The sequence below is a fragment of the Caloenas nicobarica genome, chromosome 9 (assembly GCF_036013445.1).
Source record: "Caloenas nicobarica isolate bCalNic1 chromosome 9, bCalNic1.hap1, whole genome shotgun sequence".
Lineage (NCBI taxonomy): Eukaryota > Metazoa > Chordata > Aves > Columbiformes > Columbidae > Caloenas > Caloenas nicobarica.
The window spans coordinates 24,248,124-24,274,831 of NC_088253.1; the positions used below are offsets into that span (position 1 = coordinate 24,248,124).

The window sequence follows — 26,708 nt, forward strand, 5'->3', positions numbered from 1 at the left end:
GTGGGCAGCTGAGGTGCCACCGGCCCCTGCGGCACTGCCGTGTGACACTTCCATTTCAATGTCTTTTACCCAGCAAAGGAGAATGATGGTGATGATCCTATTGACTGTTGGGTGTGCTTTGACGTTCACCGAACGCGGTGGCAGAGCAGCCCTGCCGCAGGGCGTCCTTCCCGTGTCCCCGTCCTCACGTTTGCTGGCGTGGAGCAGGGGCCGCGCGAGCCCTGGACCGTGTGCTGCTGTTTACCCGCCATGCAGCGACCCCCTCGGACCCTGCACACCGCCCAGCGCAGCTCACAGTGCGCGTTGGCACCTTGCGTTACCAGGAAAAGCTTTTTCTCCATGGCTGCTGCAAAACCCAAAAGGAGAATCATCTTATTTTTTAATCTTTTTCTCAGATTGTGGGAGAATTGCAGAACGCTGAAGCCCCCTCCCCCTCCGGCGAGGCGGTAGGGATTGGATCAGACGGTACAGAGTGAGCATGCTGAGAGTGAATCCATTTTCTCTCCTCCATCTCCTCAGAATAAATTAGAATTTGCCTGATTTAATAAAATGGCTTCATCTCTCTGCCATCTTTTCTATCTCCCATGCGTTTCATCCCCACCCCCACTGCAAAATAATAGATGTGGGCTGTGCAGCGTCCTGTTGGAGCTGGCGACTGCACATGTAGGGTACGTGTGAGCGGCTGCACGCGCAGCCGGCAAAGAGTCCGGCCACTGCAGGCGCGCAGAATTTGTCTCTCTATCTCAATTTCTTTATTGTCAAATGTGATAGTTATAATTGCTGTCGAGGTCAGTGTAATTTACTGTCCATCTGTCATTAACCCAGCCTCACGGTGGATGTGACTGCCATGCAGATATCGTTTGGGGACTGGGAGTGGTTAGCGATAGAAATTTTACAGCACAGATTTGCCCCAGCCACTTTTCTCGTTAATTGGCATGTATTTGTCTATGCATGGAGTGGAACTGTAGCTCTTTGCTGCAGACTGAGAGGAGGGGTTATTGTTAGAATTTAGATGGTTTCGCTACAGCTGAACCTTCTTCTCTCACTTGAATCTGGTGTTTTAATTTCTGTTTCCTAGGTTGATTTTTTCCTTTCCGCTCTGACACTAATTATGCCAGGCGCGTTGGGAGCGGCTGCTGCTGAGAGGTACCCAGCTAAGTGTTAAGAAAGGTTTTAAAAACAGACTGAACTCTTTCTTAATGAGGCTCAATCGTGCTCTCCTCCGGGTGGTTTTGTTTTGCTGATCTGTCAGTTTTTCAAGGATTTAATTGCACTTTTTTCATATTAGTCTTTGAAATGGGGCTAAGCAGCTTTCTGTAAAATAAAATAGAAAAAAGGAGAGATATTACTGGCTTTCATATTTTCTTTCTTTGCGTTCATCAGTCCAGGATCGTCATCTGCCACTGACTCCTGGGACCCAACAGCAGTAAAGAACAGAATTTATGAGAGCAGCAAACAAGATGGCAGGCGAGGCTCTCATGGCAGCTCCAAAATTGTAAACCCTTGCAGGCAATCTTCTTTGCCTCCCCGCTCCTCAGTCTGGCTCCTCCCGCATCCCTGCTCACACTGAACCTGGAAGACCTTCCAAATGTTTATTTTGGAGGAAGAAGTGGGAGGCGAAGGAGGCACAAGGAACCCTGAAGTGGCTCAGCCAGTGTAGCTCATTTCCTGCAGAAATGACACAAAAATGATTCAGAACCGAGCACTGGGAGACTCCCGGAGCGGCGGAGGTTGGCAGGGACCCGGGAGGTCACCTCGCCTGAGCCCCTGCTGGACGGCCAGGACTGTCCCCAGGACGTCCCCACAGGGTCTCAGTGTCCCCAAGGACAGCGACTGCCCAGCACCCATGGGGCCAGCCCGCGCTCCCGCTCCCCTGGAGCCGGGATCCAGGGGAAGGGATGCGAAGTAGCTGATGTTGGGATGGGAAGAGGCAGGAGGGAGGAGGCGGATGTATTCGTGATGCTATTATCGTTATGGCATAGAAAAAACATGTTTGAAGCAATCAGCATGGAATTCTTAATTGCTTCATTTACTTCTGCTCTCCTCGTGGGACAGATTGTACAAGTGCAGGAGCTGCCAGGACCCTCATGTTCGTGCACTGGTCCTGCTGCACACACTATTTTTAACTAGTGCTTTGTTTTGCAAAGACGCACAAAGCTGCTGCTTTTTTCTCCCAAGGATGCCAATAAGCAGCAGAGGCAGTAAGAGCTTTCTGATCCGCCTGACGGTGACTCTGCTTTCTTAGCCTGCAGTTCATTTTTCCTTCTCTTTGCATTTACATTTCCTTGTTTCCACTTTCCCTTATGTTCTTTTAGCTTTGGTTTTCTCCCTCCATCTTTCTTTTGTTCATGCTTATCCCTTAAATATTTGAGAATCTCTTGTATTTCCTCTAGTCTCAGCCTAACAAAAATCCCGTTTTTTTTTCCTCGTTCAGATGTGTGCCTGCCTTCCTCTTTCAGTTTCCAGCACACCTCTCATGAGGATGTAAAATCCAAGAACCAGATCTTTGCGATTTCAAAATAAAATAAAAGTAAACTCTGCTCTAAAAACACTTTAGCAGGAAAGCCAGGCTAATTGTAAATCAATGAGTCTTAAAATGCAGCATTGATCTCCAGTTAGAAGTTTGAAGGGGAAAGCAGTAATTACTGCACTGAAGGTAGATTTTTTTTTTTTTCTCTTAGTAAGTTCTGGGCAGAAGGAAGGCTCATTAGGGCAGCACTTCGGAATCTGAGTAATTAGTTTTAAAAGTACTTTTGTGGTGTTATTCCCATGGCTAGAAATTATTGGAGTCTTCACAGATTTATAGTTCAGCTCTGATAAGGTTTGATTTATTATTGTGTTTGGCAAGGAAGATCCACCCTACTCCATCACCTGGTGAGGATCCAGAGCCGGGGTTGGTCTGGGAAGAATTGCTGTGGGCACGCGGGGCCAGTGGGTCACCCGGCATCCGCTGGCACGTACGTTGCACCCGGCTGCTGCTGCATCGCGCGCCGGGTGCCGCCGGGCTGGCACATTACGTTGCACCCAGGTGCTGCTGCATCGCGCCCCGGGTGCTGCTGGGCTGGCACATTGCATCACGCCTTGGGGTGTTGCTGTGGGACAGCTGGAGCGGGTTGGAGTGCGCACCACTGGCTGCAGAGGGACCGGGGGTGATGCTGGAGAAGCAGGGGGAAGAGGAGCCGCCCGCCTCGGGTACGAGCTCTCCCGCTGCCAGGGCAGGTGCCCGTGTAACCCTCACAGCGAGAAGGCAGCTCGTGTGTGCCCTGGAGCCTGTAGGTTTAGATTTTTTCCAAATTCTTTTGTTAGGTTTAGCAATTATATCTCTAGATATTCTCATTAACCTTAATTATCTAATCCCTTTTGTGAATATTGCTGAATTCTTGGCCACAGCAACATCCTGTGACAGTGATTTCCACAATCTAATTACCAAGTCTAATTGTATAGGAAGAAGTGTTTGTTTCACCTGTGCGGTGCTGCGGGTCCATTAGCCGCTAGGTTTCCTGCATTGCCCAGCTGCGGATCCGAGGAGGTGAGCACTGGAGAGGGTCGGGAGCCGGAAGCATCAGGCAGCACGTGGTGCTTCCGTCTGGCTGCAGCACAAGTGCTACTCCAAAGGAAAACAAGACCTGCAGCATCAGGACAGTTGCCACGGCACGTCTGTGAGCCCCGTCACCCTCTCTGGCAGTGAGCTGGTGTCTGCGAGCACCAGCGTCCTCCGGGCTGCAGGATCGCTCTGGGCAGGGGCACAGGGTAACCCTACCAGGCTGGTCGCGGCTGCTGGAGACGCAGCTGCTGGAGACGCAGCTGCTGGTCAGCTGCAATCACTGCCAAACATGGCAGAGAAAAGCTAAACCCAGGTAGGATGGGAAAATGGAGAGGACAAAGGCTCTGTAAGTCAGAATAGGGGCTCTTACTCCTTGTGACCGTCATTTTTCTCCTGTCAAGTTGGCTGAAAGTCCTTTCTTCTTGCTCATGGGAGAAATGGCTCAGAAAATCCCACTCCATCTTCTTCAGACCATTACCTTTTTGTGCTCTTTTATCAGGTTGCCCCCTTTGCCACCTTTCTCAGAAAAGCAGGGCTGATCTCTTTGGTTCTGTCCAGGAGAGGTTTAGGTCCTGCGTTCCTCGTATGCCTTTCTTCCCCCAAAGATTTCGGCAAAGGGACTGCTTGTATTAAGCCCAGTGTTACGTGTAGCATTGCAGCCAAGACTGCCGAGCTCATGCAAGGCCATGTAATATTCTCCATCTGTCCCGGGGTCAGCTCATGTTGTGCTTGAGCAGAGCAAGTCCTGCTTCCCTTCTCCAGGTTGAGGCTGACGAGACGGATGCAGACACCATTGTGGATACTGGCAGACCCAGGCCACGGGTCTGGGTAAAGACACAAAATGGTCCAAGTTCATGCTGGAAGAAATATTAAGGGCTTATTGTTCTCTGACAGAACCGTGCTAATTGTGGGGAACTGACCCTGTAATTAAGACTAATGCACGTGCAAGGAGGCTTTATGGCACAGCTCCTGAGCTGCTTGTCCTATGGGAGCGGGTTCCCACTCCTGCCCATCTCTCCTGTGTGTTAAATTGGGGCACTCATACAGTCTGACTTCATCTGACACCTCTAGCTGTCCTACTTGTGTGACTCGATAAATATTTTTACAGAAATGATTTAGTTTGCAGTGACTGTTATAGATCTGATTCTGCAATGGGAGGAAAGGGGAAGGTCTCTGGAGGCAGAAAACCCTTGTGTGGCAGAAAGCCTGCTGGGAAGTCAGCTCAAGAAGAATTAGAAACCCTTTAAATAAATGCTTACTTGACATGACTCTGTCTTCCACAGTCTAACAAGCAGGGAAGCGAATGGCAGCCGCTGGCCAGAAATTGATTGCATTAATTGATATGCCAATAAGAGAGCTTGTTACATCCGCCATTGGTTAGGAGGCCGGCTAACAAGTCCCGCTGATCAATGGAACCAATAAAGATTTCATCCATTAATGAGCAACATGGTAATTAATGTTATCCATAAACCAATTAGCCTGGGCAGCTAATGTGCTGGTTAGCATGGTGAGCGGCAGCACCGGGGTGCAGACCGGCCGTCGGGTGCAGAGAGGGCCATTGCGCCTGCGGTGCCACCGTGGCCTTCGCGGAAACAAACGGCTCCCACCGGCCTCCCTGGGACGGTGGCTGATTTTCTGGCAAGGAACGCATGTCTCTAGATTTACTAGGCAATTTGAATTATTTCTTTCTCTTCTTTAAACCTCCGTGTAGCACACATGAGCATCTTTTCCACTTCAGCGTGTTTTCCAGAGCCGCGCAGGTGTAGGCAGCTCGTGTTGAGGTGGCGGAGCGCCGTGCTTGGTTCCCCGCTCGGTGCGGTTGGGAGCTGCCCGCGCGCTCTGCCCGGAGCCCAGCTCGGCCCGCAGCTCGCGGGAGCTGTTGTGCACGCTGCAGCGCTTTCTCCACACCTTCTGGATGAATTACTGCGTTAGCGTGGGAAGCACAGAGCGTACGGTGAGGGCTGTTGTCTAAAACCACTTGCAGAGGGGTTGCATTGCGTTGCTGACCACCAGCTGTGTGTCCGCGTGGCTGCCGGTGTCACTGGTGCTTGTGGGGTGACCTGGTGTGAGCAGGGTCCCGCAGAGGTGCCGCGGGGTCAGCGGGGTCCAGCAGCTGCTGCCAGACGCTCCGGCCAGCCCGGTCCTTGGCGTGGGGGCAGCAGCACCCACAACTGTTACCAGACAAAACTCTGGCGGGGGTTCGTGAGGGCAGCCCCTGCCTGCGGCGCTGCCCCCGGCCGCTCGGGGCTGTGCGGTGCTGAGCTGTGTGCAGGGGGCAAAGCGGCCGCGGCCGGGCCGGGCCCTGCCAGCCTGCGCGTGGGAGAGGGGCCGGGGGCTTCGGAGGGGTCGGGGGGGACAGGAGCAGCCCCAGGGGCCCGGGGCAGCCTCAGGCCCAGAACTGCGCTGTGGAGTTACTCGCAGTGTTGGGTATTGACCCTGGGAGACCCCTTGTGGATTCCCTAATTGAAAATTAATACCAGATCAATGCCATGGGCAATTTGCATATTGATCATAAACAACTTTGAAGGCACCAAGTGTGTGCTGGATCAATAGAGCTCTTGAGCAGGCTGCAGTGGGAGAGCATCCCCCTCTCTGGCTCTGCGAGAGGTTCTTGGGCAGTTTGGGAGCCGCTTCGTGGTGGTGCCGGTGGTGCCGGTGGTGGTGGCACCTCAGCGATGCCGGCCTGGGACAGCTTGTGCCGGACTGGAGTTGGACCACTGAATTAACAGCCTTCTCCCATGGTTCACTTTGGAAGGGCAACTAGAGGAAGTGTTTTAGTTTATTTGTTAATTTTAAATGAAACAAGCGAAGCCCAGAGGTGTCCCACAGCGAGGGCCAAGTGCCTCCCGGGCACACAGGTCTGGGGGGATCACAGCGCGTCCCACCCTGCCCCTCCACACCTCCTCTGCTGTGCTGTGCAGCCTGTTGCACTTACTTTAAACAGGGTTTCCAATATTTTTCTGAGGATACCAGAAGAAATCTCATCAGTGATTTTTTTTCTAATGTTTTTGTCCTATATTTGGGGTTTGAGGGCAATATTGCTCCTCTACCTACTTGGGATGTTCACAGGTTATTTCAGAATGGTCTTGAGCTGAAGGGAACAAATATTTCGGATCAAACTCCAAAAAAACCACCAGAAAGTTCATCTGAAGGTATCTAAAGCACTTTAGGAAGCCTTCTGTCAAAGAGGGACGTGCGTGGGCAGTGGGGATCAGCGCGTGGGTGGGCGCAGCTCCGTCTGCCCGCGCCGAGCCCGTGTGCCGGCCGGGGAGCGGAGCCGCCGCCTCGGACCCCACGGGGAAACTGAGTCACACTGGGCCACGGACCCGGCGTCACCGTGGGCCTGGCGTCACCGTGGGCCTGGCGTCACCGTGGGCCTGGCGTCACCGCGCATGGGGAGCGGGGGGTGGGCAGGGCCAGACCCGCGGCTGCCGCTCGTGCAGCCGGGCCCCGGGAGGTCGCTGTGCATCTGATTAGCGCGTTACGGGGCCTTCATTGACTCGGCTGCGCCGCGCTGATGAACTGAGACTGGGGACAAGCGCTTGTAATTGAGAGAAATAAATTCTTATCACAGGCCTCTGCTGGAGCTGCCACCTGTGCCTGTGCTTGCTCTGGGTTTTAGGAGCATTTCGAATCCCCGAAGCGCCCAGTGTGCCCTCATTAGCATCTGAGGAGGCGAGCACAGGGACTGCGGGCACCGAGTGGTGTCCCAGGGTGGCCGAAAGCTTTCCCGCCCCGGCTGTCACCATCCGGTGCCACCGAACCGCCTGGCTGCAGCCCGGGCAGCCTGCGCACCGCGGCACCTCCAGCGTCTCCCTGGGAGCTGCTCCGTGCTCCTGCCTGTTCCCGCGTTTCGCTCAGGACTCAGAGCAGCAGCAGCACCCTCCGTCTTTATCTGAGATGGGATGGCGAGTGAAAGATCCTTCCCCAGTGTATGAGAGGGGATAAGGGTGTTGTAGGGGAAAGCATTTTTTTTTGCTCAGTAAAAACTAAGGATGAATATATAGCTTCTTCTAAAAGAAACCCATCTCCCATTTTAAATTAAAAGGAAAAAAAAAAGTCCAGGGGTCAGCAGGGCTCTGCAGCTGGGATGCGGTGCAGAGATGTGGCGGGGAGCGCTCCCCCGTGCCGCAGAGAAGCCGTTTGGATTTCCTCGCTCGCAGCAGCCCCTGTAATTTTGCCGGTTCCTCCTGGTTGCAGAGCAGGCGGCCGCCGTCCGCGCCGCGCGGGTGGTGGGAGGTGAGTGGAAAAGCTTCACTTGACATTCCCTGACCTCCCCGGTGCGGCTGAGCACCGGAGAGCCGGAGCTGAGATTGCAGTCGCTTTCAATTACTCGAAGCCAAGAGAGGTGGAGAAAAAGGGCCTGTTGGCTCCAGGAAGCTGCAATCTTCAGCTGCTGAAAGCTTGTTAGTACAAGGGGAAAAGCAATTACTGACATTCTGCCAGTGCCACTAACCCAAACCCAGGGAAGGGGCCGCTCAGCCCTTGAGCGTGGCCGTCCCTGCCTGTGGGTGACGCGGGCTCCTCGAGCGTGTCCTCGCCGGCAGCTCCAGGGCTGCGGAGCTCTGAGTTTTCTGGGTGTCTGTGGCCTGTTCTGGTCAGCAGGTGTTTGCTGTGCCTACAAGAGTTCGCATGTGTTGTCTGCCCCCTCTTCTGCACCACCCCAAGTTGTGTTTGGTGTCAGAGAGCTCTGCCCACGCTGAACCGAGCCAGAGGAGAGTCAAGGCGAGAAGGGGATGACTCACAGGCTGAAAACAAAGCTCCGTGTTTGAGGGGCTGCCTCGCTGCCCCGGCCTGTGCCCTTGCGCGGAGGGCTGAGACCGCGGCTGTTCACACCAAGAAGCTTTGATATTGCAGCTTCCTAGCAGGCTGGTTTTTGTGTCTGGTTAACCTGTGGAGATGGCACACGTCTGGTGACCAGAGTGTCGAGAACCCCTCCGCTGGCTGGAGTCAGTGCCGGCTCTGTCTGGACCTGCTGGGTCTGTCTGCTCTGGCCTTCTTGGGGTCCCAGGGGATGCTCCTCAACTTCTCGCTCTGAAGTCCCTCAGAAGCCCGTGAGGCTCTCTGCAGAAACGTCCTTGGCCGTTTCAGAGGTTGCCGCCCCCAGCTGCCTGTCTCGCGCCTGCAGCACGGCTGCGTTTCTCACCTGTTCAGCAGAAGGTGCGTGACCCTCCTGTTTGGACGCAGGTGGTTCCAGCAGCCCTGCCGACCCCTGTGCTCCCACCCCCCGCTGCCTCGTGGCAGCAGCGTGCCCCGGGGTGATCCTCTTTTGGTTTTTATTATACATATTATTTATGGGCATTCACGATTTCCCATGTTCATATATATTGTTAGTTCCTAGAAATAAGCTCCAGGGAGAGCCCAGCGACACGACACCGCAGACAACATTACTGCGATCTAGTCGGGAATGAACCGACCAGACCGCATGCTTCAGAGCCCTTTGGACTCACTCTGTGCAAACTGTCCTTAAAGACATTTGCTGAGAACGATTAATCATTTTTTCCCGTTCTTCATAACAAAAACCTTCCCAGACCCAGGGAACGCTGACGTGCACAGGCCCCGCGCCGCTGCCACCGCGCTGGACACCGGCCGAGCCGCCCTGGTGCTGTATCAGCCTCGCCGCTCCCCTGGGCCTGTACCTTGTGGGACAGTGTGTTGCAAGAATATTTTAATTGTCCCAAAACCAGGGCACTATAATTATGGCTTTTCTAAGTTTTTAGCTAAGCTCAAAAGAACTCCAAACATGCTGAGGTTGGGAAATGCTTGGGGAGGGGGAGAAAGAGGGTCGGCAACACATTAATTAACTTTTCCTTGGAGCGATACCATGGAGACTGAGAATAGAACAGGAGTAGTATATCTAAAAAAAAAAAAAAACTAACGAGAAAAAGGACATTTTAGTGTTTGATTTAAGAATGGTTTATGATGACGTTACAGGGCAGGGTTAAGGTTGTTGGGAGCACTCCTATGCATATCCAGCCCTTGAGGCTCAGCTCATTTTTCCTACAGTTACAATATTCTCAAGATGTACCTTGTCCCAGAGCTGATGAAGTTAGCTTTAGCTTCAGCTTGGCTTTAGCACTGGTTTTGTTGATGAATCTAAAATTTCTCTGGAGTGAGGTTGTTTGTACTCAGCACAAAGCACCTCTTACTTGAGCACCGCGCTCCGCTTGCACCGCCAGCCGAGGCCGCGTGGATTTGGGGCGACGGTTCCTATTCTGGAAGGTGGGATGTGCAGTTCCTGAAGCGTCTTGGCCTTTCTGAAAATGCATACTTGTGTCTGCACGGTTGCAGCGGGTCCCTGGAGCCTGGCCCGGCGCTGTGCCGGGTCAGCACTGCTGGTGACCCGCTCTGAACACCCACCGGTCTCTGTCTCAGCAGCTTCACTCGTGTTTGTAGCAGAGGGAAACTGAGCCAGGGACGGGCAGGGTCTGCGAGGAGGGAGGTGAGCGGGGGGTGAGACCAGAGGAGCTGGGGGCAGGGGGCAGGGGGTGCTGCTCCCTTCATCCACCAAACTGGGGCTGGGCACCGCGCTCCCCGTCCCCAGCAGCCTTTGCCGCCCTCCTGCCTTGTCACCTCTGCCACCCCGGCTCCTCCAGCCTCCCACCCCCTGGTCCCCGTTGTCTCCCAGCCCTGCACGCTGGGGACCGCGCTGTCCGCTCCCTGCAGACCTGCAGCTGGAGATGGGTTTTCTTTTGTTTTGCTGGTTGATGCGTGTTTGTGTTTTTGCATGAGTCTCCTTTCCAGCTGATTCCGGTTTAGAGCTAGGTTAAACTGTGCAAAATACTGTTTAAAACAAAAAAAGAAAGGAACTTGTCAAGATGCATTTGTTAGATCACGTTTAAAGTGAAATAGAATTGAAGGTAGTTTTTGTCCAGAGAAGGGGGGGCTGAAAAGCCGTCAAGCCGCAGGAGAAAGCCCCTCCTTTGTTGTCCTCCTGACATTGAAGTGTAATTTTTCATGGTTATTTGGACTGGAAAATGGGGGGAAAGGGAGAGATGGGCTTGCGATTATTTCCCATAAATGACAACACAATCACATCACGCTCCACTACAAACATGCTCAAGGAATTTGCCTTTTTTTTACATTTCATGTGTGAAAATAACAACAACCTTTCTAGTTCTGCTGAAATTCAAAGGAGCAAATCCCTGTTGGGTTCCATTGACTTAAAATTTAGCCCAATTTACAGAAAGACTGGACAGCTTTGTTTGCAGGGACAGGGAGAAGTCGGTGCCATCTCAGGGAGGGAGTTCTTGCACTTGTCTCGTTCACCGAGATGCGGCATCCTCCGGTATGTCCAGTGATGGCCACAGTGTGGCCGGGCCCTGGGGGTGCGCGAGGAGCTGGTGCTGCCAGAGCCGCCAACGCGCTGCCCGCGGCCGCGGTCCCGGCTCAGCCCGGGTCGGTGCCGGATCAGCCCAGATCGGCACCGGGAGGTGGGAGCAGCTTGGAACTGCCGGGTTCTGGGGAGGTGGGGGGTTCTGAGCAGTCGGGGCCTTTCCCAGGCTGTTCCCTGCCCCTCTCAGATCCTTGCAGCAGATTCTCGGGTTCTTGCACCTGTAAAGCTGATGGCAGGGACTGCACACGGACCGGCTTCGGCTTTCTGCTCCGTGTCCTGCTCTTTTCTTTCCTTAAAACAGACAGTGGCAGGTTTCACCACCACTAGCTTCTATTTTTTAAGACAGAAATTGTCTTTTCTTCAAATTGTCTGGTATTGATAACATTGTTCCCTTTCCTAGTGCTGCTACATTACCAAAAGCCCGAAGCCAAAGGCTGCAGGATGTTAGCGGCCCCTCCGCCCCCAGCCTGGCACTGCTCAGCCATGGGAGGCCCAGAACTGGAGCTGCGGGCTGGTGCTGGGAAATCACATAAAGTGACCGAATGCAAAAATAATAACCATATTAGTCACCGCATTCGTTTTAAGAAAAAAAGATTCTAAGGTGTGGCAGAGGGTCATCCCATTTCTGTTGAGCAAGAAGCTTATTTGGGAGATAACCAGACCCGGAAGCTGTTGTAGGATTTTCAGATCTGTTCAGGGAAACTGGCCAAAAATTCTGAATTTTTTCTTTGGAGAAGAAAGCAAAGGAACGGAAGCTAAAAGTTCACAAATAGTTCTTTTGCTGTTGGATGTATTGTTTTATTTATCTGAACGCTTGTCTCTCTAGTTAACTGCACAAAAGCCAGATAAACATTCCCTGCCTTGAGAAGATAGAAACTGGGATGGCTTTATCAGCTGGGGGCACGCTCATAGTGTTTTCTTTTTTGTAAATGAAAGCTGCACAGATATGCTCTGACCGTGCTCTGAGACAGGGCCATCTTGGAAATAAGTGTCGTTAATCCAAGATACATGTGGCATTATTACTGTTTCTCTGCATCCTTTTGTCAGATGATGGGACTCACCCACCTGCGTTTGCACCAGGGCTGCAGCCCATGGTGCTTCTCTCATAACCTGTGCCTGGTGCTTCCTTTTCACTGCTTGGAGTCCTGCTTTTCCTTTTAGAAAAGTGAAAGGAATAAACAAGTTTATGTAAAATAATCCAGTTAGGTGCTAGCACAGAGTGTATTTGTGAGCCGCCCGTTCTGAGCCAGCATCGTCATCCCACCGGGGTGCAGTTTTGGGGACAGCTGGGCAAAGCCACTCTTAGGACGAGCAGCAGCGGCCGGGGGCTGCTGAGCCCCTCCTGGCCCCCAGGAGCACCTGGAGCCCCCTGCTGCCACGCGGACCCAAACCACGGCACGTCTCCTGCCAGGGCGCTGGGACCTGGCGTCCAGCCTCATGTGAGCAGCTGTGCCGACGGGGCTGGGCGGCCGCGCTGCGGTGTGAGCCTGGCCCGCGGCAGCTCGCGGGGCCGGCGCGGCACGCGTGTCGGTGCATGTGCAGCCGCACAGCTGGCTGCACACACGCCAGGCTGTCACCTCCCGACAGCGTCAGCTTGCACAAGTCAGCCAGGTCTCAATCCTGTCATTCGATGGGCTTTTTTGACTACTTATCCTGAAAAAAGGGAGCATCAGGGATTCTTTTTGTTTCAAAGGAGAGACCCTGTGTACAATTAAAACTTGTTTCTGGTAAACCTCATTCCAGGAAAGATGAGCTTTTAACAAAAAGCTTTTGACAGCTGCAGGGTATTTCATTTTTTTTAATGCCAAATGAAAAATCAATACATTTTTCTAGGTTATACATATTCAGAACAGGCTTGATATTTCCATTATAATGGAAAATGGGTGTCTGCACATCTCGCCTGTCAGAGCTGCACCACCGCATTTTCCAAGCCACTGCTAAATATTTCAAACCTGATTTGATTGTGGTTCATGACAGCTAATGTTTCTCAGCTCTTGAGGCTGCCGGAGGGTGGGGAGGCGAGCGCACACTCTTTCTCTCCTGTCCCTACATTGTCGCCACCCCTGAAATGCCCCTTATCCCTTTGGATAAAGATCTGGGTTTGTTAAGGAAAATCCAGCTGAGAGGAGAGCTGGGAGGTCGTGTGCTGTTGAAGCCGGCTTGGATCCAGCTGGGGTTTGCTGACTTCTACCCTCAAACTTTCTGAGTTTTGAGAGGGGCAGTGAGTGTGTGTGGCGGTGTGCAGGGACCCAGGTACATTTTCAGTGTGTACCTGAGTCAGAGATTCTCTGACATCTGCAGATGTCAGATACTCATCATTTTCCAGACTCTTCTTCCTCTCTTCCCCCCACAATAGTGAATGGTTTAATTTTAAATTAAAAGGAAATGCCACTGTCTAAAATGATTTATTCATGAAGGAGGAAAAAGCTCTTCCTAAGATTTTGCATGGGCAGATTTGTGCGGTGGGGGAGCAGGCTCCTTGGACAGCAGGTGCTCTGCAGCTACACGTTCTCATTCTTGGTATTGACCCGAACCCCAGTGGTTGGAAAATCCTTTAAGAAAATTTATCGATAAAGCATCATGGCCTCGTGGATGGCAGCCTGGTACAGGGACCCATGGGCAGGTTGTGTTGTGTGTATTTCAGTGGGACACAATCTCCTCCATGCAAATCCCAAAGCAAGAGCTCTTGCACCCACCCTGGTGAGCTCCCACAGAGCATGAAGCCCCCTTGTCCTTCATGAACCCCACATCGTTGGTGTTTCTGGGAACCAAAGGCCCCAGTCTGGCACCTGCGTGTTCTGGGCATGGGCTGCAGCAGCATCGCTGCCCTTCCAGAGCCCCTCGTTAAGGTTCCCAGGCCAGGAGTCAACCCCCTCCCCTCTCACAAAGCCTCTCTCTGCAGAGCTCCCCACGAGTCCTGGTCAGACCCCCAGTATGCTGCCGAAACATTGCAGAGACTTATCACCCTCTGGATACCAGCTCTGCCTGGGACACCTTTTGGGATGTACGGTCTTAAGCTGAGTACCTTTTTAATGACGGAACGACTGGTAGGGTTTTCATCAGTCTTCTTAAGGAAAACCATTAGGTGAATGAGGCCTAATAGTGTGTACAGCTTCAAGGAGGTATGGTCAACCAGTAACAACTGGTCATGGTTTGGAGATAAATTCCCTACATCCTGCTGACCATGGCCTCCTTCAGCCTTTGGGAGCTGTGGTCACGAGGCCTCACACTCGGCTGTGGGTCTGTCATATGGGGCTCTTCGGATGTCTAGCAAAAGACGGTGGTAAGCTCTGCTCAACACAGCGTGCGAGCAACGTGACACCAGGATTTGCAGACAGTTAAAATGGCAGCTCAGAGCTCCTCGTTGCATGTGCAGTGGATTGAGGAGAAAAGCAGACCTTTCCTCCCAGCCGTGCTGCTGGCCCTGTCCTCTCAGAGGGATGTCCCAGGGGAGCGCGGGAGGACAGACGGCGGGTGCCATTGGTGTGTGTGTTTGCTGCCATCGCGTCTCCGGAGCGCCTCGGCAGCCGCAGCGCTGTCACCAGAGCGTGGGTGCACATCTTCGGGGAACGGGAGCTCTGCTGCACTGTGTTCCCCGCGTTGGAGGATCTCGCTGTTGGAAGCTGGCGGGATCACCCGTGGTGCCCTGTGTGCGGTCTGTTGGCGCTGGTTCCCAGCGGTTCGCAGCTCTCTGCGGTGCACGTGGCCAGCCGAGGAGCGGTGCGGTGAGGACGCTCTCCCCACCGCGCCCGGGCTCAGCCGAAACGCTGCGGCTGCGAGGCAGGCCGGGCCGAGCGTGCTGAGCAGGGCTGCAGCAGGAGGCTGCTGCAAGGGCATCCTGAGGCAGCCGGGAGTTAGCGCTTCCCTGAGGCTCCTCGCCAGGCGCTGAGTCCCAGGGTGTCCCCAGCGTGTCCCTGGGGTGTCCTTGGGTCCCTGGTGCAGGGAGCCCCCCGGGTGCCGGGAGAGGAGCAGGATTGTCCTCGGCACAGGCTCCGGGAGCGGGGAGCCAAGGGCAGCACCAGGGCCCTTCCCAGCTGAGCGCAGCCTCCGTGGGCAGATGTGTCTGGTGCTCTGCTCCCTTCCATCCTTCTTTGAAAAATCCAACCACTCTTCAGAAAATATGAGCTCAGGCGGGAGGGGGAGGAGGAGGTTTAGAGGCCGCGTGTGCTCACGCGGTGCGTGCGGGGAGGCAGCTCTGGCTCTCGCTGGGGCTGCTGCGGGTCGGGCTCAGGGGCGCGAGGGTCCGCGGGGGCTCGGCCGGGGCTGTGGGACCGGCACAGGGGCTGCAGGCCCGGCGGGGCAGGAGGATTTGCCATTTGTAGCCTTGTTTTTTAATCATTTTCTGCCGTTATTGGTATTCATAGCTCACATTTTTCCGGTTACTGTCAGCCTGGGCTTTCATCCATTTTAAAGAGCTATTTTTTCCCTTGTTGATGATGATGATGGTATAAAGACAGATGGTGTAACTGCTTATGAATGTCCTATTTTATTCCCCTCGAACCAGACAGTGCACTTGAAAACGTGTATTATTTCCACATGCTCAGGTTAGAGCCCAGACAGTGTCTGAGCAGCAGCCGGCTGCCCTTCTCCTGCTCCCGGGCCGGTGCTGACACCTCCGGGCGGCAGCCGGCAGTGCGGCCGCGCTGGGCCCTTTGTTCGGGGTGGGGGCAACGGGGCGGTGGGGGCCGTGGGGGCAATGGGGCGGTGGGGGCAATGGGGCGGTGGGACGGTGGCTCCCACCCACCTCTGGCAGCACATCTGTCCGCAGCGGCCAGGGCGCCGGCCCCAAGGGAGCACCGGAACCGACAGAGAAAGCTGGGTGTCCAGAGAGAGGTTAAAGTGAGGGTTTGAATAAATAATAAAATCCCTATAATGAAGGTTTTTAATAAAACCAGCTAAAAGCTGCTTTCCGTGCCACTGCCTCAGTTGAAGAGACGCTATCTCGCCTTGCGTGGCAGCAGTTTGAAGGCAGCAAGGGGGTTGGGTTGAGGGGGGCCATTTGTTGGTTTTGTCCCCAGAGTGGAAAAAAATTGGAATTTTAACTTCTGAAACATGAAGCCAGCTGCTGAGTTCCCAGCCCTTCCCTCCAGCAAACTCGACCACTTGTCTCGCAGGCAGGCTGCTCATCCTGCCCTTGCATCACCAGTTTGAATGTTCTGACGTGTTCGGTGCTTTGCCCAGCGATGGCACCCAGCGCACCTCTTACCCGGGGGTCCTGCTTTGCCTGGCGAAGACCACTGGGATCCCTGCAGCTCCCAAGAGTTTCCAGCTTTTAACAGAGTGAAACAGGGGTAGAGTATAAATCACAGTGCTTCCACTTAATATCAGTGCTGATCGCTGGATGCTTTTACAAGTCCCTCCCTGATTTAAGCTGTCACATCCTCCAAGGGCACTGCTGAGTATCTGCAGCCTCCTAATGTATATTTTTAATCCTGATTTCTAGCCCTGTCTTTGTTAGGGGGAGGATGGAAGGTGGTGTTGTAACTGGTCAGGTAGTTCAGATGAAACCTCGGGATAGCCTAGGATTTACCATGACCAGATAATGCAAGTTAAAATTATGAACTGTCCTGCCTAGAAGAGGATATAATGGCTTAAAAGGACCCTTTCTTCCCAGTGTTGATGTAGCCCCTGCCTATTACATGGTCGCTGTTGAACTGCAAGCACTAGACATACATACCCAAGGTATTAGATGGCAATGCAGCTGCCGTGGCGCGGTGTCCCGCTGGCGCGGGTGCCTGTGCGCGGAGCCGCACTGCGCCGTGTCGACACGCTCGGTGCCACCGCCTCGGCACGCCGGGGCTCTGGCTGATGGCCACGGCAGCGGCACTTTGTGTTTTGTTCTGAGCTTTCAGCGCTTCACTTCACCGAGTATTTTTTCCCCTTCATGCTTTTGTACCTGTATGATCCTGCCTGTGCTCAAACTCTGCCGCTGGCTGGGGTGGAAATGAGCCCCCGGGCCTCGTGTTGGGGCTGTGGCCGCAGACGGCAGCGCTGCTCCTTGTGTTGTCTGAGCAGAAGTGAGTGGGGGCGTTTCTGCAGTGAATTCGAGGTCTCTGTGACCAGGGTCAGTGCTCTGCAGTGCTGTTGGTCTAAAGACCTTGAGATGGGGATGAGGAGGAAGGCTGAAGGTGCTGGAGGCCCCAGTCAGTCCCTGGCACTTCTCTAATCCATGGTGTGGTTGGGTAGAACCTTCTTATACCAGGGAACTGGTTTACTGTTTGTTACACCGCAGGGGACAACAGTAGCTGTAAGTGGTAGGAGGAGGTGAGATTCTTCACCCCTCCCTTTTTTCCTCTGTAGCTTCTCTCTTGCCCAGCTAGCGGGTGGTGCGGGGAGAGCGCGGGTGACACTGGCAGCGGCTGCTCAGCACTTGTGCTTCAGCGCTGGCAGTTGCTCTTGCCCAACGGCAGTTACTTGCTCTTCTGTTTCGACTTCCATTTTTATGTTACACTTTCTGCTTCTCTTGTTTCAGAAGAATCCGTTGAAGATGTGGAAGGGCCCAATGAAACAGCCGCTGATGCTGAAGAGCCTGCTAAGGAGCAAGAGAGTGGAGGGGACAAGGACCAGAGTAAATGGACAGGTGGGTTTTGGTCCCTCTTTTTGTGGGAAAAGTGGGAAGAGCAGTGGTCTGCAGAACTCTTCCCTTCAATGACCGCACCGCAGCACTGTCAGCGTGACGTGTTGTTCTCTGAAGCCTTTGGGTGCAGCTTCGTGGCACGCTGGTGTGGTTTGAGCCGGGGTCGGTACCGTCCCCGGGGCCGGGGCGGTGGGTCCGAGCTCCCTGTGCTCGCGGCGCTCCCGGCGCTCCCGGCCCGGGCAGGGGCGGCAGCTGGGCGGGAGCAGCGAGACGGGGCTGCCCCTCCGGGCCGCCGCCGGCACTTCGGGTGGATTAGGCATATCGTGAAACCCCACTCTATGTCATTAACACTTGAGAGACTGTGAATCTGCTTTTCCATCACGGTCCTGGCTCTGACAGTAAGATTTTGAGGCAATGAGGCAGACCCTGAGCTCGTGCTCAGTTAACTGCTCGCTTTCTGCTGGAGCCATGACATCCTGAAAAGGAAACTGCAGACGCACAACAATACTTACGTTGTTGCAGTGGACTCTGAACGGTTTCCCTTTGCAAAATCCTTAAGTGGATTAATTATGAAGGTATTAGGTTACTCTGTCTTTCCCAGAAGATAGTTGCTGTCTTGCAACTTGCAAGCAACTGTCTTGCAAGTTGCTGTATTGCAAGGTAAGTGGGAGGAATCTTTTAAACATTCCTTGCCTTTGAGCAGAGGAAAGCCGCGAGATTGTCCTCCTCTGGAGAGGGCTGTTCCCCTCCTCGGCACTTGCTACCGCTTCTGCGCAGGTGTGGAAGTGGAACTGGGAGTGGAACTCAATTCCCTCGGCCAGGACAGAACAGTTCAGATTTCCCGTCTCTTTCTGCACAGTAGCCCTGTCGGTTTGCAGACTTACGGTTGCTCGGTGTGATGCCTGCACAGAGACCCTTCTGCCAGGAGCCGTCTCCTGCCGGGTTTGTGGTTGCCTCTTAGTGAGATGCAGCCAAAGAGGTGTTCCAGCTCACACGGTCTTCAAAAGGATGAAAAGTGGTCTTTCACCTCAATACAGTTTTAATTTCAGCCGTGGGGAGAGTTGCCTGCAAAGTCCTTATGTTTGCTAAATGTTTTCACACCAGTGGCCTGCCGTTCCATACCTGGGTGTTCTGAGAAGGTGACAGCAGCGTCCTCGGACCTGTCAGCTCTTGTGCATGTACAGCAAACGGGGGCGGCACGCCCAGGGCCCGGCACGGTGCTTGTCCTGGGCTGCAGCAGTGGCTGGGGAACCGCACACCTGGCAGCTCCATTTGCCCCAGATTTTCCTGGGAATTGACCAACCGTTTGTAAGTACTGACGGGAAGATAATGAGATGAGTAACAGTCGACATGGATTTGTCAAGAACAAATCATGTCAACACGACCCAATTTCCTTCTGTGTGAAGAAGGCCTTGTTTGCAGTCAGTATCTTGCATCTTCTTCTAAGGAAGATTCTTGACGCTGCTTTTCAGGACAGTCTCGAAGTTCAAACGTTATGGTGTAGGTGAAAATATTGTGGAATGGGTGCATTTCTTCAGCACTGGAAAGCTTCCTCTGGAAGGTTGTGTCCATTTCTGAGCTTGGGGCATCAAGATTGAGAAGCAATTTCAGAAAGGCCAAACAGCAGAAATGACCCAGAAGAGAGGATGGTCTGCATAGCATCAGCTGTGAGGAGAAAATGGCTTATTTGACCCAAAAAGAGAAGACCAAAGGGGAGAACAAGATACGTCATCTTCTGCATAAAATGCTTCTGAAAGGAAGGAAATAATTTGTTCTCCATGTTCAGGATATAGACAACAAGAAGTAATAGGCTTATCTTGAAGGGAGAAAGATTGAGGTTAGATAATAAATTTTTTAAAAAGATATTCTCCTGGTAGAGGTTATGAAGCACCGGAGTAGATTTTCTGGGCAGGTTCCTCAGAGATGTGCTGCGATGAGCCGAGCTGCTGTCGGGTGAAGCGGGCAGAGTTGACCCCGTTTTGGGGGGACGCTGGAGGTGCTGCCGAGAGCTGCAGGTCCGTGGAGGGGGGAGATGGGAGTGCAGGCCCAGAGCCAAGAAATAGTGTGTTGCAGTGGGGGTCGATAGACCTGTTTTCTGTTCATCGTGCTGCAATTCGATCACTATGTTCCTTAGCAATTTACTCACCTTTGGTGCCTCAGTGTCTTAACTGCCACTGGGTGATTATTTCTTCTGCTTTCTCAAAGACCTGTGAGATCTCTGACAAACATGGGCTGTGTCTCGCGAGCTCGATCTGCACAGACCCCAGACGGGTCAGGGTTTGTGGCGGCGCCGCGGTCCCGTGTCAGTGTTCGCGCGGAAAAGAAAAACCCTCCGTACATTTGCAAAAATGTCTCAGCTGCAACGTAAATTTATAATTTCATTTATTTATTTTAAAGCAGAATACTCTTAAGCAGAAACATTTTTTAGGTAATGCTTCCATTAAAATATACATGTGGAGAGCTCCATCTGATTTAAGGACTGTGCCAGGCAGGGAGATGCTCCTCACCTGATGGCTGAGCTTTAGAAATTATCTCACCGTGACCAATCTGAGATTTACCACAGGCAAACCAGCAAGGAGGAAAGATGTCGTGGCTATTCCCGACTCCATTTTTAAGGCAGGATGTAAATGATTAATATTCAACACAGTGGTTTCCAGCAAAAGCCTGAATCAGACCAGGGTAGATCAGTACAAGACTTCTGAGATTTGAGGTGGGGCTTATATGTATTTTCTGGCTAGAGAGAAGCACTTCGTCCGCAGTGACCCAGCTATGAGAGAGACTTTCTTAATGCACTGTCAGTTGTATAGATGTAGAATATCAGGGGTTTTTCCACAAAAACAAGAAACAAACTCTGCTTAAAATATAGATTAAAGTGAAATATTTCTAGAGGACTAGCCTGAAGGGCTTTTATTTTTTTTAATGATTTTTTTTTTTTTAATCCATGATGCTCACCTAACACAGAGCAATTAGTGCAATGGAGCGTCCCTGATTCGAATCCGTGGTAGATTGCTATTAAAGGAGGTATTAATGGGCTGCCGAGAGCTGGGAAATTGTTGCAGAAAAGTGTGTTTATGGAGTATGGTGCTGGCAGGCATGATTTCAATCGGATTTGACATGTTTAACATAAATGTATACTGCACAGCTCCTGCAGTTTATGAATAATTCCTACAGGCCCACTGCCTTTCTAATTACTGAAATTGAAAAAAACAGGTCAGGCACATCCTGACGGAAATCTATTACTGCCCCTCCCCCGCTACCGCTTTTTTCTGTTTTTTTTTTTTTAATATATGGCGTTTGTTGAGCACTTAATGAGGGGGATAGTCTGTGGAGCAGAGCGAGGGCGATGGAGCGATGGGCGCTGGCTCTGGGTGAAGGAAGCCCAGCGGAGGGCTGGCAGCGCACACGCTAGTTGTGCCTTTTCCCCCAGGTTTTACAAAGCACAGACGGTGCCGGGCCGGCCGGCGCCCCGCGGGGCACGCGGTGCCGGGCAGCGGCTGGGGGGACCCCGCGGCCCGTCGCCCTTCCCGGGGCAGGCGGGGGATCTCTCTGGGCTGTGCCGCAGCTGTGGGCGCCGCTCCGAGCCGCGAGCATCCCCGCCACCCTCTGTGCTGCGCCCAGCTCTGCCGGGTCCCCCGTCCTGCCCCTCCACTCCAGCCACCTGCACCAGTCTCTGGTGCTCCCTCGCAGTCAGCCTGGGCGGCTTTATGACTCTTTTTTTCAAGTTTTTTTTCTGTTTATACCTAGTGAAGTATGGCTACTCATGGCTACTACCAGCCCTTCTTGCTGGTTTTAAGGAGTTAGCATAATTACTGTTGTTTAGACCATCTCCCAGTCTTAACACATTGATTTTAATAAATCGGTTGTTATGGACTCTCATGGTAGGTTAGTTGAAATACTTACTCAATGGAATTGAACAGTAATATTCACACATATTGATAGTTGACTCAAGAACCATATTAAATAAGTAAATGTTAAATATTATTGCTTATTTCCTTTCAGCCACTTAGTAATTAAAAACCCCCAAGATTTCCTGTGGTTCTAAAGACATAACTGTAGACACCATTGCTGGAAGAGAAGGTGCAGAGCTTTAGGTACCACTTTGTGAAAGTGGGCCCATGGGATGGGATGATTTTCTCCGTGCCTCATCTTTCCTCGTGCCCTGCACGATTCTCTGAGCAGCAAGGAGGCAGCTGTCGCTCCGAGGGCAGGGAAACCACCCACCCGGCTGCGGTCCAGGACTTTTCTTTCAGGTGCATTTGCTGGACTGTTTCACTAGTCGTGTGCCAAGGTCAGTGTCTGTGGCAGCCGCTGCCATGGACATGTCCGAGCACCAGACCCAGCGCGGCAGAGCCGCCTGCGGCCACGGCGCTCGCCAGCTCTCTTGCTCCCCAAGTCAGAGACGGGGTTCTCATGACCTTTGGGATTGATCCGTGGCTTTGTGCCATTGCTCCGGGACCTCCTGCCCAGCCTGCACGGGCCATCTTCTGTCCCCCAGCGCAGGGCTCCGGGTTGGCAGTGCCGTGTTGGAGCCTTGTGCCGGGAGCAGCGCGGTGCCCAGCGTGTCCCGGGCTCTGCAGGGACATGGGGACGATCTGTCGTGCTCGTGATGGCAAGAAAAGCTCTGCTTCCAGTTACCCCTTGTGCTGCCCGGCGTCTCACATCTCTGGGTGCTCTGTGTTTGGACACGGTGTGGCAGAAAAGTCTGGTGGTGGCTGGGGCTCCTGAGTGCCGTAATATGAATATTTAATAGTAATTCAGTTGTTCATACTCACTGCAGGCTGGAAGGTATGACACAGCATTAGAAAAACAAATTATTTGACCATTTTCAGGGCCACGTTTCTGAAAGGCAGCGATAAAGGTCCGAGTACAAAAGCGTGCTTGCAAATCTCTGTGTATTTACTCCTGTCTATCATGTGATCACGTTATTTATCAAACACAGAGTTGAAAAAATACTGTAGAGCAACAGGCAATATACCGGCCTGTTAGTATGGCTACAACATCTTATTAGAACGAATGGTACCTTCAGGGAATAAGGAGTGTAAACAGAGTGTTTCAGAAGGAAACATCAGACCCTGCGTGGTCAGACGGGGAACGCGGCCGTGCCGGGCAGCGCCGTGCACCCGCGGCCCTTCGGGAGCTCCGGTCGCTGCTCTGTCACCGCGGTCCCTCGGTGGAGTCACCTCCTCAGAGTTATTCTTGCCTTATTAATACAATTTGCACCTGTGTGCCGGAGAGGCTGAGACCGAAGCTTTGTGCGCTGTTATTCTGGGCACCTGAGCAGCTTTAACGGAGCTGCGCGGGGAGGCCTGTGCCGCGGGGCTTGGCCTTGCCCATCGCCGCGGGTAAGGCTGCACGAGCGTGAAAACAGATGAAACAGTCTGCCCCAGCCTTGGGATTTCGGGGGGAAGCCGCAGCCGTCTGAGGGGTGCTGCTCCGTGCCGGGTGCCGGCTGCAGGGGCGTTCCCCGCCGCGGGCTGCGCGGGCACAGCCGGCGGGTCCCAGGGCTCGTGATGCTGAGTAATTGCTCCAAGAAAACATCAGGGGAGCTTTGAGGAGGGAGGCACCACCAAATATGGAATTTTATTTTCCATCGGGCAGTGAAAACACGGTTCCCTAGTCCTGCTGAAAACTTTTTCCCAGGCCAGCTGCTGAACTGAGTCGGAAGGGATTTTTTCCAGTAGGCTGGGGGCGGGGAGGGCGCTGGCTCTTAAATCAATGGCAGTGGCAGAAACCCCACTGTAAATTTCTAGGGCAAGTGGCAAGCTGGTTTACGGAATGCAGGGAGTTGAGAACCTCTGGCTTACGGAAAGCAGCATGAATTAATAATCATTTAATTGGCTTCTCCATTATGTTGCTGGGTTGGGAGATGGAAGTTTAGATGAAGGGGCTGTCAGTGGTACTTTGGCTAAAAGAACCCGATGGCTGGGAGGGGGTGGCGGTTCCCTTCCCACCAGGACGGGCAGCAGGTGGCTTTGGAGACCTTTGCCAGTTTTGCCTGTGAACCCAGCAAGAGAAAGGATCCCCACTTCAAGGAATTTTCCCATCTCACCTCTGAAATACCACCTGGGAGGATTTCTCCTCCTCCTCTGAAAAGCAGGAGCTGCCAAGACAAGTGGGTGTGTGAGAAGCGCTGTGGCAGGGCAGCCGGTCTGCACGGCTCCGTCCTGCTGCGCCCGGCTTTTGGGTGCACTTGCTGAGAAATGCAGATTTTTCTCTAAGGTCAGCAAATCTGAACTAAATCCATTTAAAGAGTCAAAAAATAAAAATACCAATTGATAGATAGTCGTACATCATACTTTAGACCCAGATGCCTTTTTCTTTTCTGTGAAGCCTGTACCTCTAGTGCAGTCTTGCACATGGTTAGCGCACAGGCCTGTGCTCCGCCGTCCCCGGTGCCGAGCTGCCGCCCAGGGCCGAGGCTCTTGTGACGTTTTTGGACGAGGAGGTTTTGTCCCGTCGGCTCCGCGCGGGCTGCGGGGAGCTCTGCCGGCAGCGCCGAGCTGCCTGCCCTCGTTTCTCCAGGCAGAAGAGAGTTCTTAATTCCTCTGATCTGTGATGTGGACTGAATGTGTCACTTTGTGTGTTTGGCTGTTTATCAACAATAAACTTTGGTCTCGGTGTTAAAATTCCCACTTGAGCTGTCAACTCAAAAAATAATACTTAGAACAAATATTCAGTATGCGTTTTTCAGAACTCTGCAACAAACCGGTAATTCTGGGGCCTGGACAATCATTAATAATTCTGGTTTTGAAGGATTAAAGTTATGGGTTGAGTCAAGTGCATTTAGTAATATTGGGCACTTTGGAGGTGGTAAGTAAAAGTCAATTTTAATTACCCTTTACTTTTCCCTAATTCTAAGAAGGCAACTTCCCAGTAGGAAGGAAATAAGGAAATACCCTGTTATGGCTGCAGAGGTTACAGCTGGCGTTAGCAGCTACGGGCTGGTTGGCAGCTGAGTTGAATTCAGTCGCCGTGTCTGAGAACGCTGGTGAGGTGCCAGCACACGGCGAGGTGGTGGCACAGGGTGCGCCCGGGGGCTGCCCCGCGGCGCCAGCGCCGGCCGCACCGCGGGCAGGGACACCGGGGCTGGAGCGGGGCGGGCACGGCTGCCTGGCCCCAACGCCTGGCCGCCCGATCGGGGCTGACGCTTTGGCGTCACTGAGGAGTGGACGATGTCAGCAGCAATCAGCCTCCTGTCGCGGCCGCTCACACCACAGCGGCGCGGGCAGGGCCTTTGAGGCCGGGTGGCCCCCCACGCGGTGCTGGCTCTTGGTGCTGGTCTCTGCCCCCCCAGGCCCCTGGGAGGGAGGGAGGGACACTTTCCTCGGCGGAGGAGCTGCGCAGGCAGGTCCGGGGCAGCGCTGTGTTTCTCACGCTTCAAGCAGCTTTCGTTAGTAAGAACTAAGGGAGGGCGGCTTTGCTCCTGCAGACACCGGGATGACTTTGCAGTTCTGACCCAGGGCAGTCTCTGGTTCCGCCGCGGATCAGCCCGTCGCCCTGCGCAGGGGCTGGAGCGGGACCTGTCCCAGGTCAGCCCGGGCACCGCAGACTCGTTTTACACAAAGAAACCCCAGGTTTGGAGAAATGTTGTAGCACCAGAGCTCTTCCGATCCCTGCCTCCCTCTGGCAGCGTTGTCATCTGTTTGCAATACCTGTTTTCCCTCTCCTGGAAGTTTTTTGCCTCTGTTGAGCTGAACCTGTAGAGGTGGTGTCTGGCAGGGAAGGCGCTAGAAATGGACTGTGTTGTACTGTGATGTGGCACCTTCTGGAACACGGCTCGTGTTGGTGAGTGGAAGGTTCTTTGAGAAGGAAGCACTTCACCTGCATCTTACTCTGACGGCATCTTCTGAAGCAAGGAGCAGATACCAGTGGGTTCACAAGGAGAATAAGAGACAAGGGGAAGAGTATGGGGGGACTGGTCTAAGAACGTTACAGTGCCTTGTTAATCGGCAGCCGATCCATCATATTAAATATCCAGCTGTCATATATTACCTTTCAAGTGAAAATGAATAACTCCCATTAAGGACGAAATGGGTTTGAAGTCGATTCGAGACAGATTAAAGTACTGTTATGAATGTGTGTTCGGGGAGGAGGAGACGGGGGCTGTGTATAATATACTTGTCCTTACAGTTTTTAAATAATAGATGTCCCACAAATTTATGTACTGCAGGCTGCCGGGGTTCGGGGGAGGGGGAAAGGTCAGGGATGTGCTTCTCAGAGTGCCGTGACTTGCAGTGTTTTGCTGTTGACTTCTTGGCTCATTGGCTTTTTTCTGGTTTGCTGCAATCCAGTCTCCTCTCCTCAGCCGTCTGTGACATGGTCCGTGACCCAGCCCAGCCTGGCTGCAGGCTGGTCCCGCTGCCGCGCGGCCCGCGTGGGTCTGGTGGCAGCACTTGCTGGGAAGTGCTCTCAGTGCTCCTCCCAAGGGGGTCCAGGCTGGCCGTGCCGTCCCGGCCGTGCCGTCCCGGCAGCGTGCGCTGTGCTGCAGGGCGCAGATCGGCTGGCTTGGTGGCCACGGCTTCCAGCACCTGCAAGGCAAACGTATTCCAGAGTGTTCACGTGCAAAACGTCCTGGCGAGCCAGGAGCAAGAGTTCTGCTTCACCGAGTCAGCCTGGCTGCTCCTGGGGGTGACACACGGGCCTTCACGTCTGGCCAAGCGTTTGTGTCTGACCCAAACACGGGACGAGACTCTCCTGCACCCAGCAGGTTGTAAGCAGCCCACAGAAACAGCTGAGATTTCTCTGCTTCTGTAAATGACATAATTCCCTTACTAGGGAAGATAATCAGCAATGAACTTTTTTTGGCCAGGCTTGCTTTGTAGGACACAAGTTAGTTCACACTCATCCTCCTTGCTATGTGTTTCAAGAAACAGCAACAGAGTAAATGGAAATACTCTCTTTGTCCAACTTAAGCCTCTTTGAGGATGTCCTGATATAAATCTCTTTTTGTTGCAGCACCAGCCAGCCAGGCAGAGAAGGAGCTGACAGAGCCTCCAGCATCCTCTAAACGAATATCGTTTCCCAGCAGCTCTGAGTCGCCTCTCTCCTTTAAATGGTCAAAAACTTCAGAGGAGACCAAATCAGAGCAGGTAAGGAAGAAGAACCCAGCTTTTTGTGCACCTACAAGCAGGTAATTTGTTTCATATGTGCCAAAAGCAAAGAATAAAATAGGAGAAGGAGGATGAAAGGTGATAACTGGTGGTAGGAGAAGGCATCGAATTATTAAAGTCTAGCTGTAAGGAAAATGGAAA

The 26,708-nt window shown here is 53.1% G+C and overlaps 1 protein-coding gene across 7 annotated transcripts in view; it reads left to right on the forward strand.

Annotated features, from left to right (window-relative positions):
• The window catches only part of ZFHX3 (zinc finger homeobox 3), a 166,891-nt gene that overhangs the window by 115,537 nt on the left and 24,646 nt on the right, over positions 1 to 26,708 (forward strand). For 6 of the 7 annotated variants that reach the window (XM_065641240.1, XM_065641243.1, XM_065641241.1 and 3 more), the window contains 2 exons: positions 17,353 to 17,460; positions 26,413 to 26,546. In XM_065641240.1, coding sequence (XP_065497312.1) covers positions 17,353 to 17,460; positions 26,413 to 26,546 — 242 coding nt within the window. The remainder of the gene's footprint in view (positions 1 to 17,352; positions 17,461 to 26,412; positions 26,547 to 26,708) is intronic. The other variant, XM_065641245.1, reaches the window with a different exon arrangement.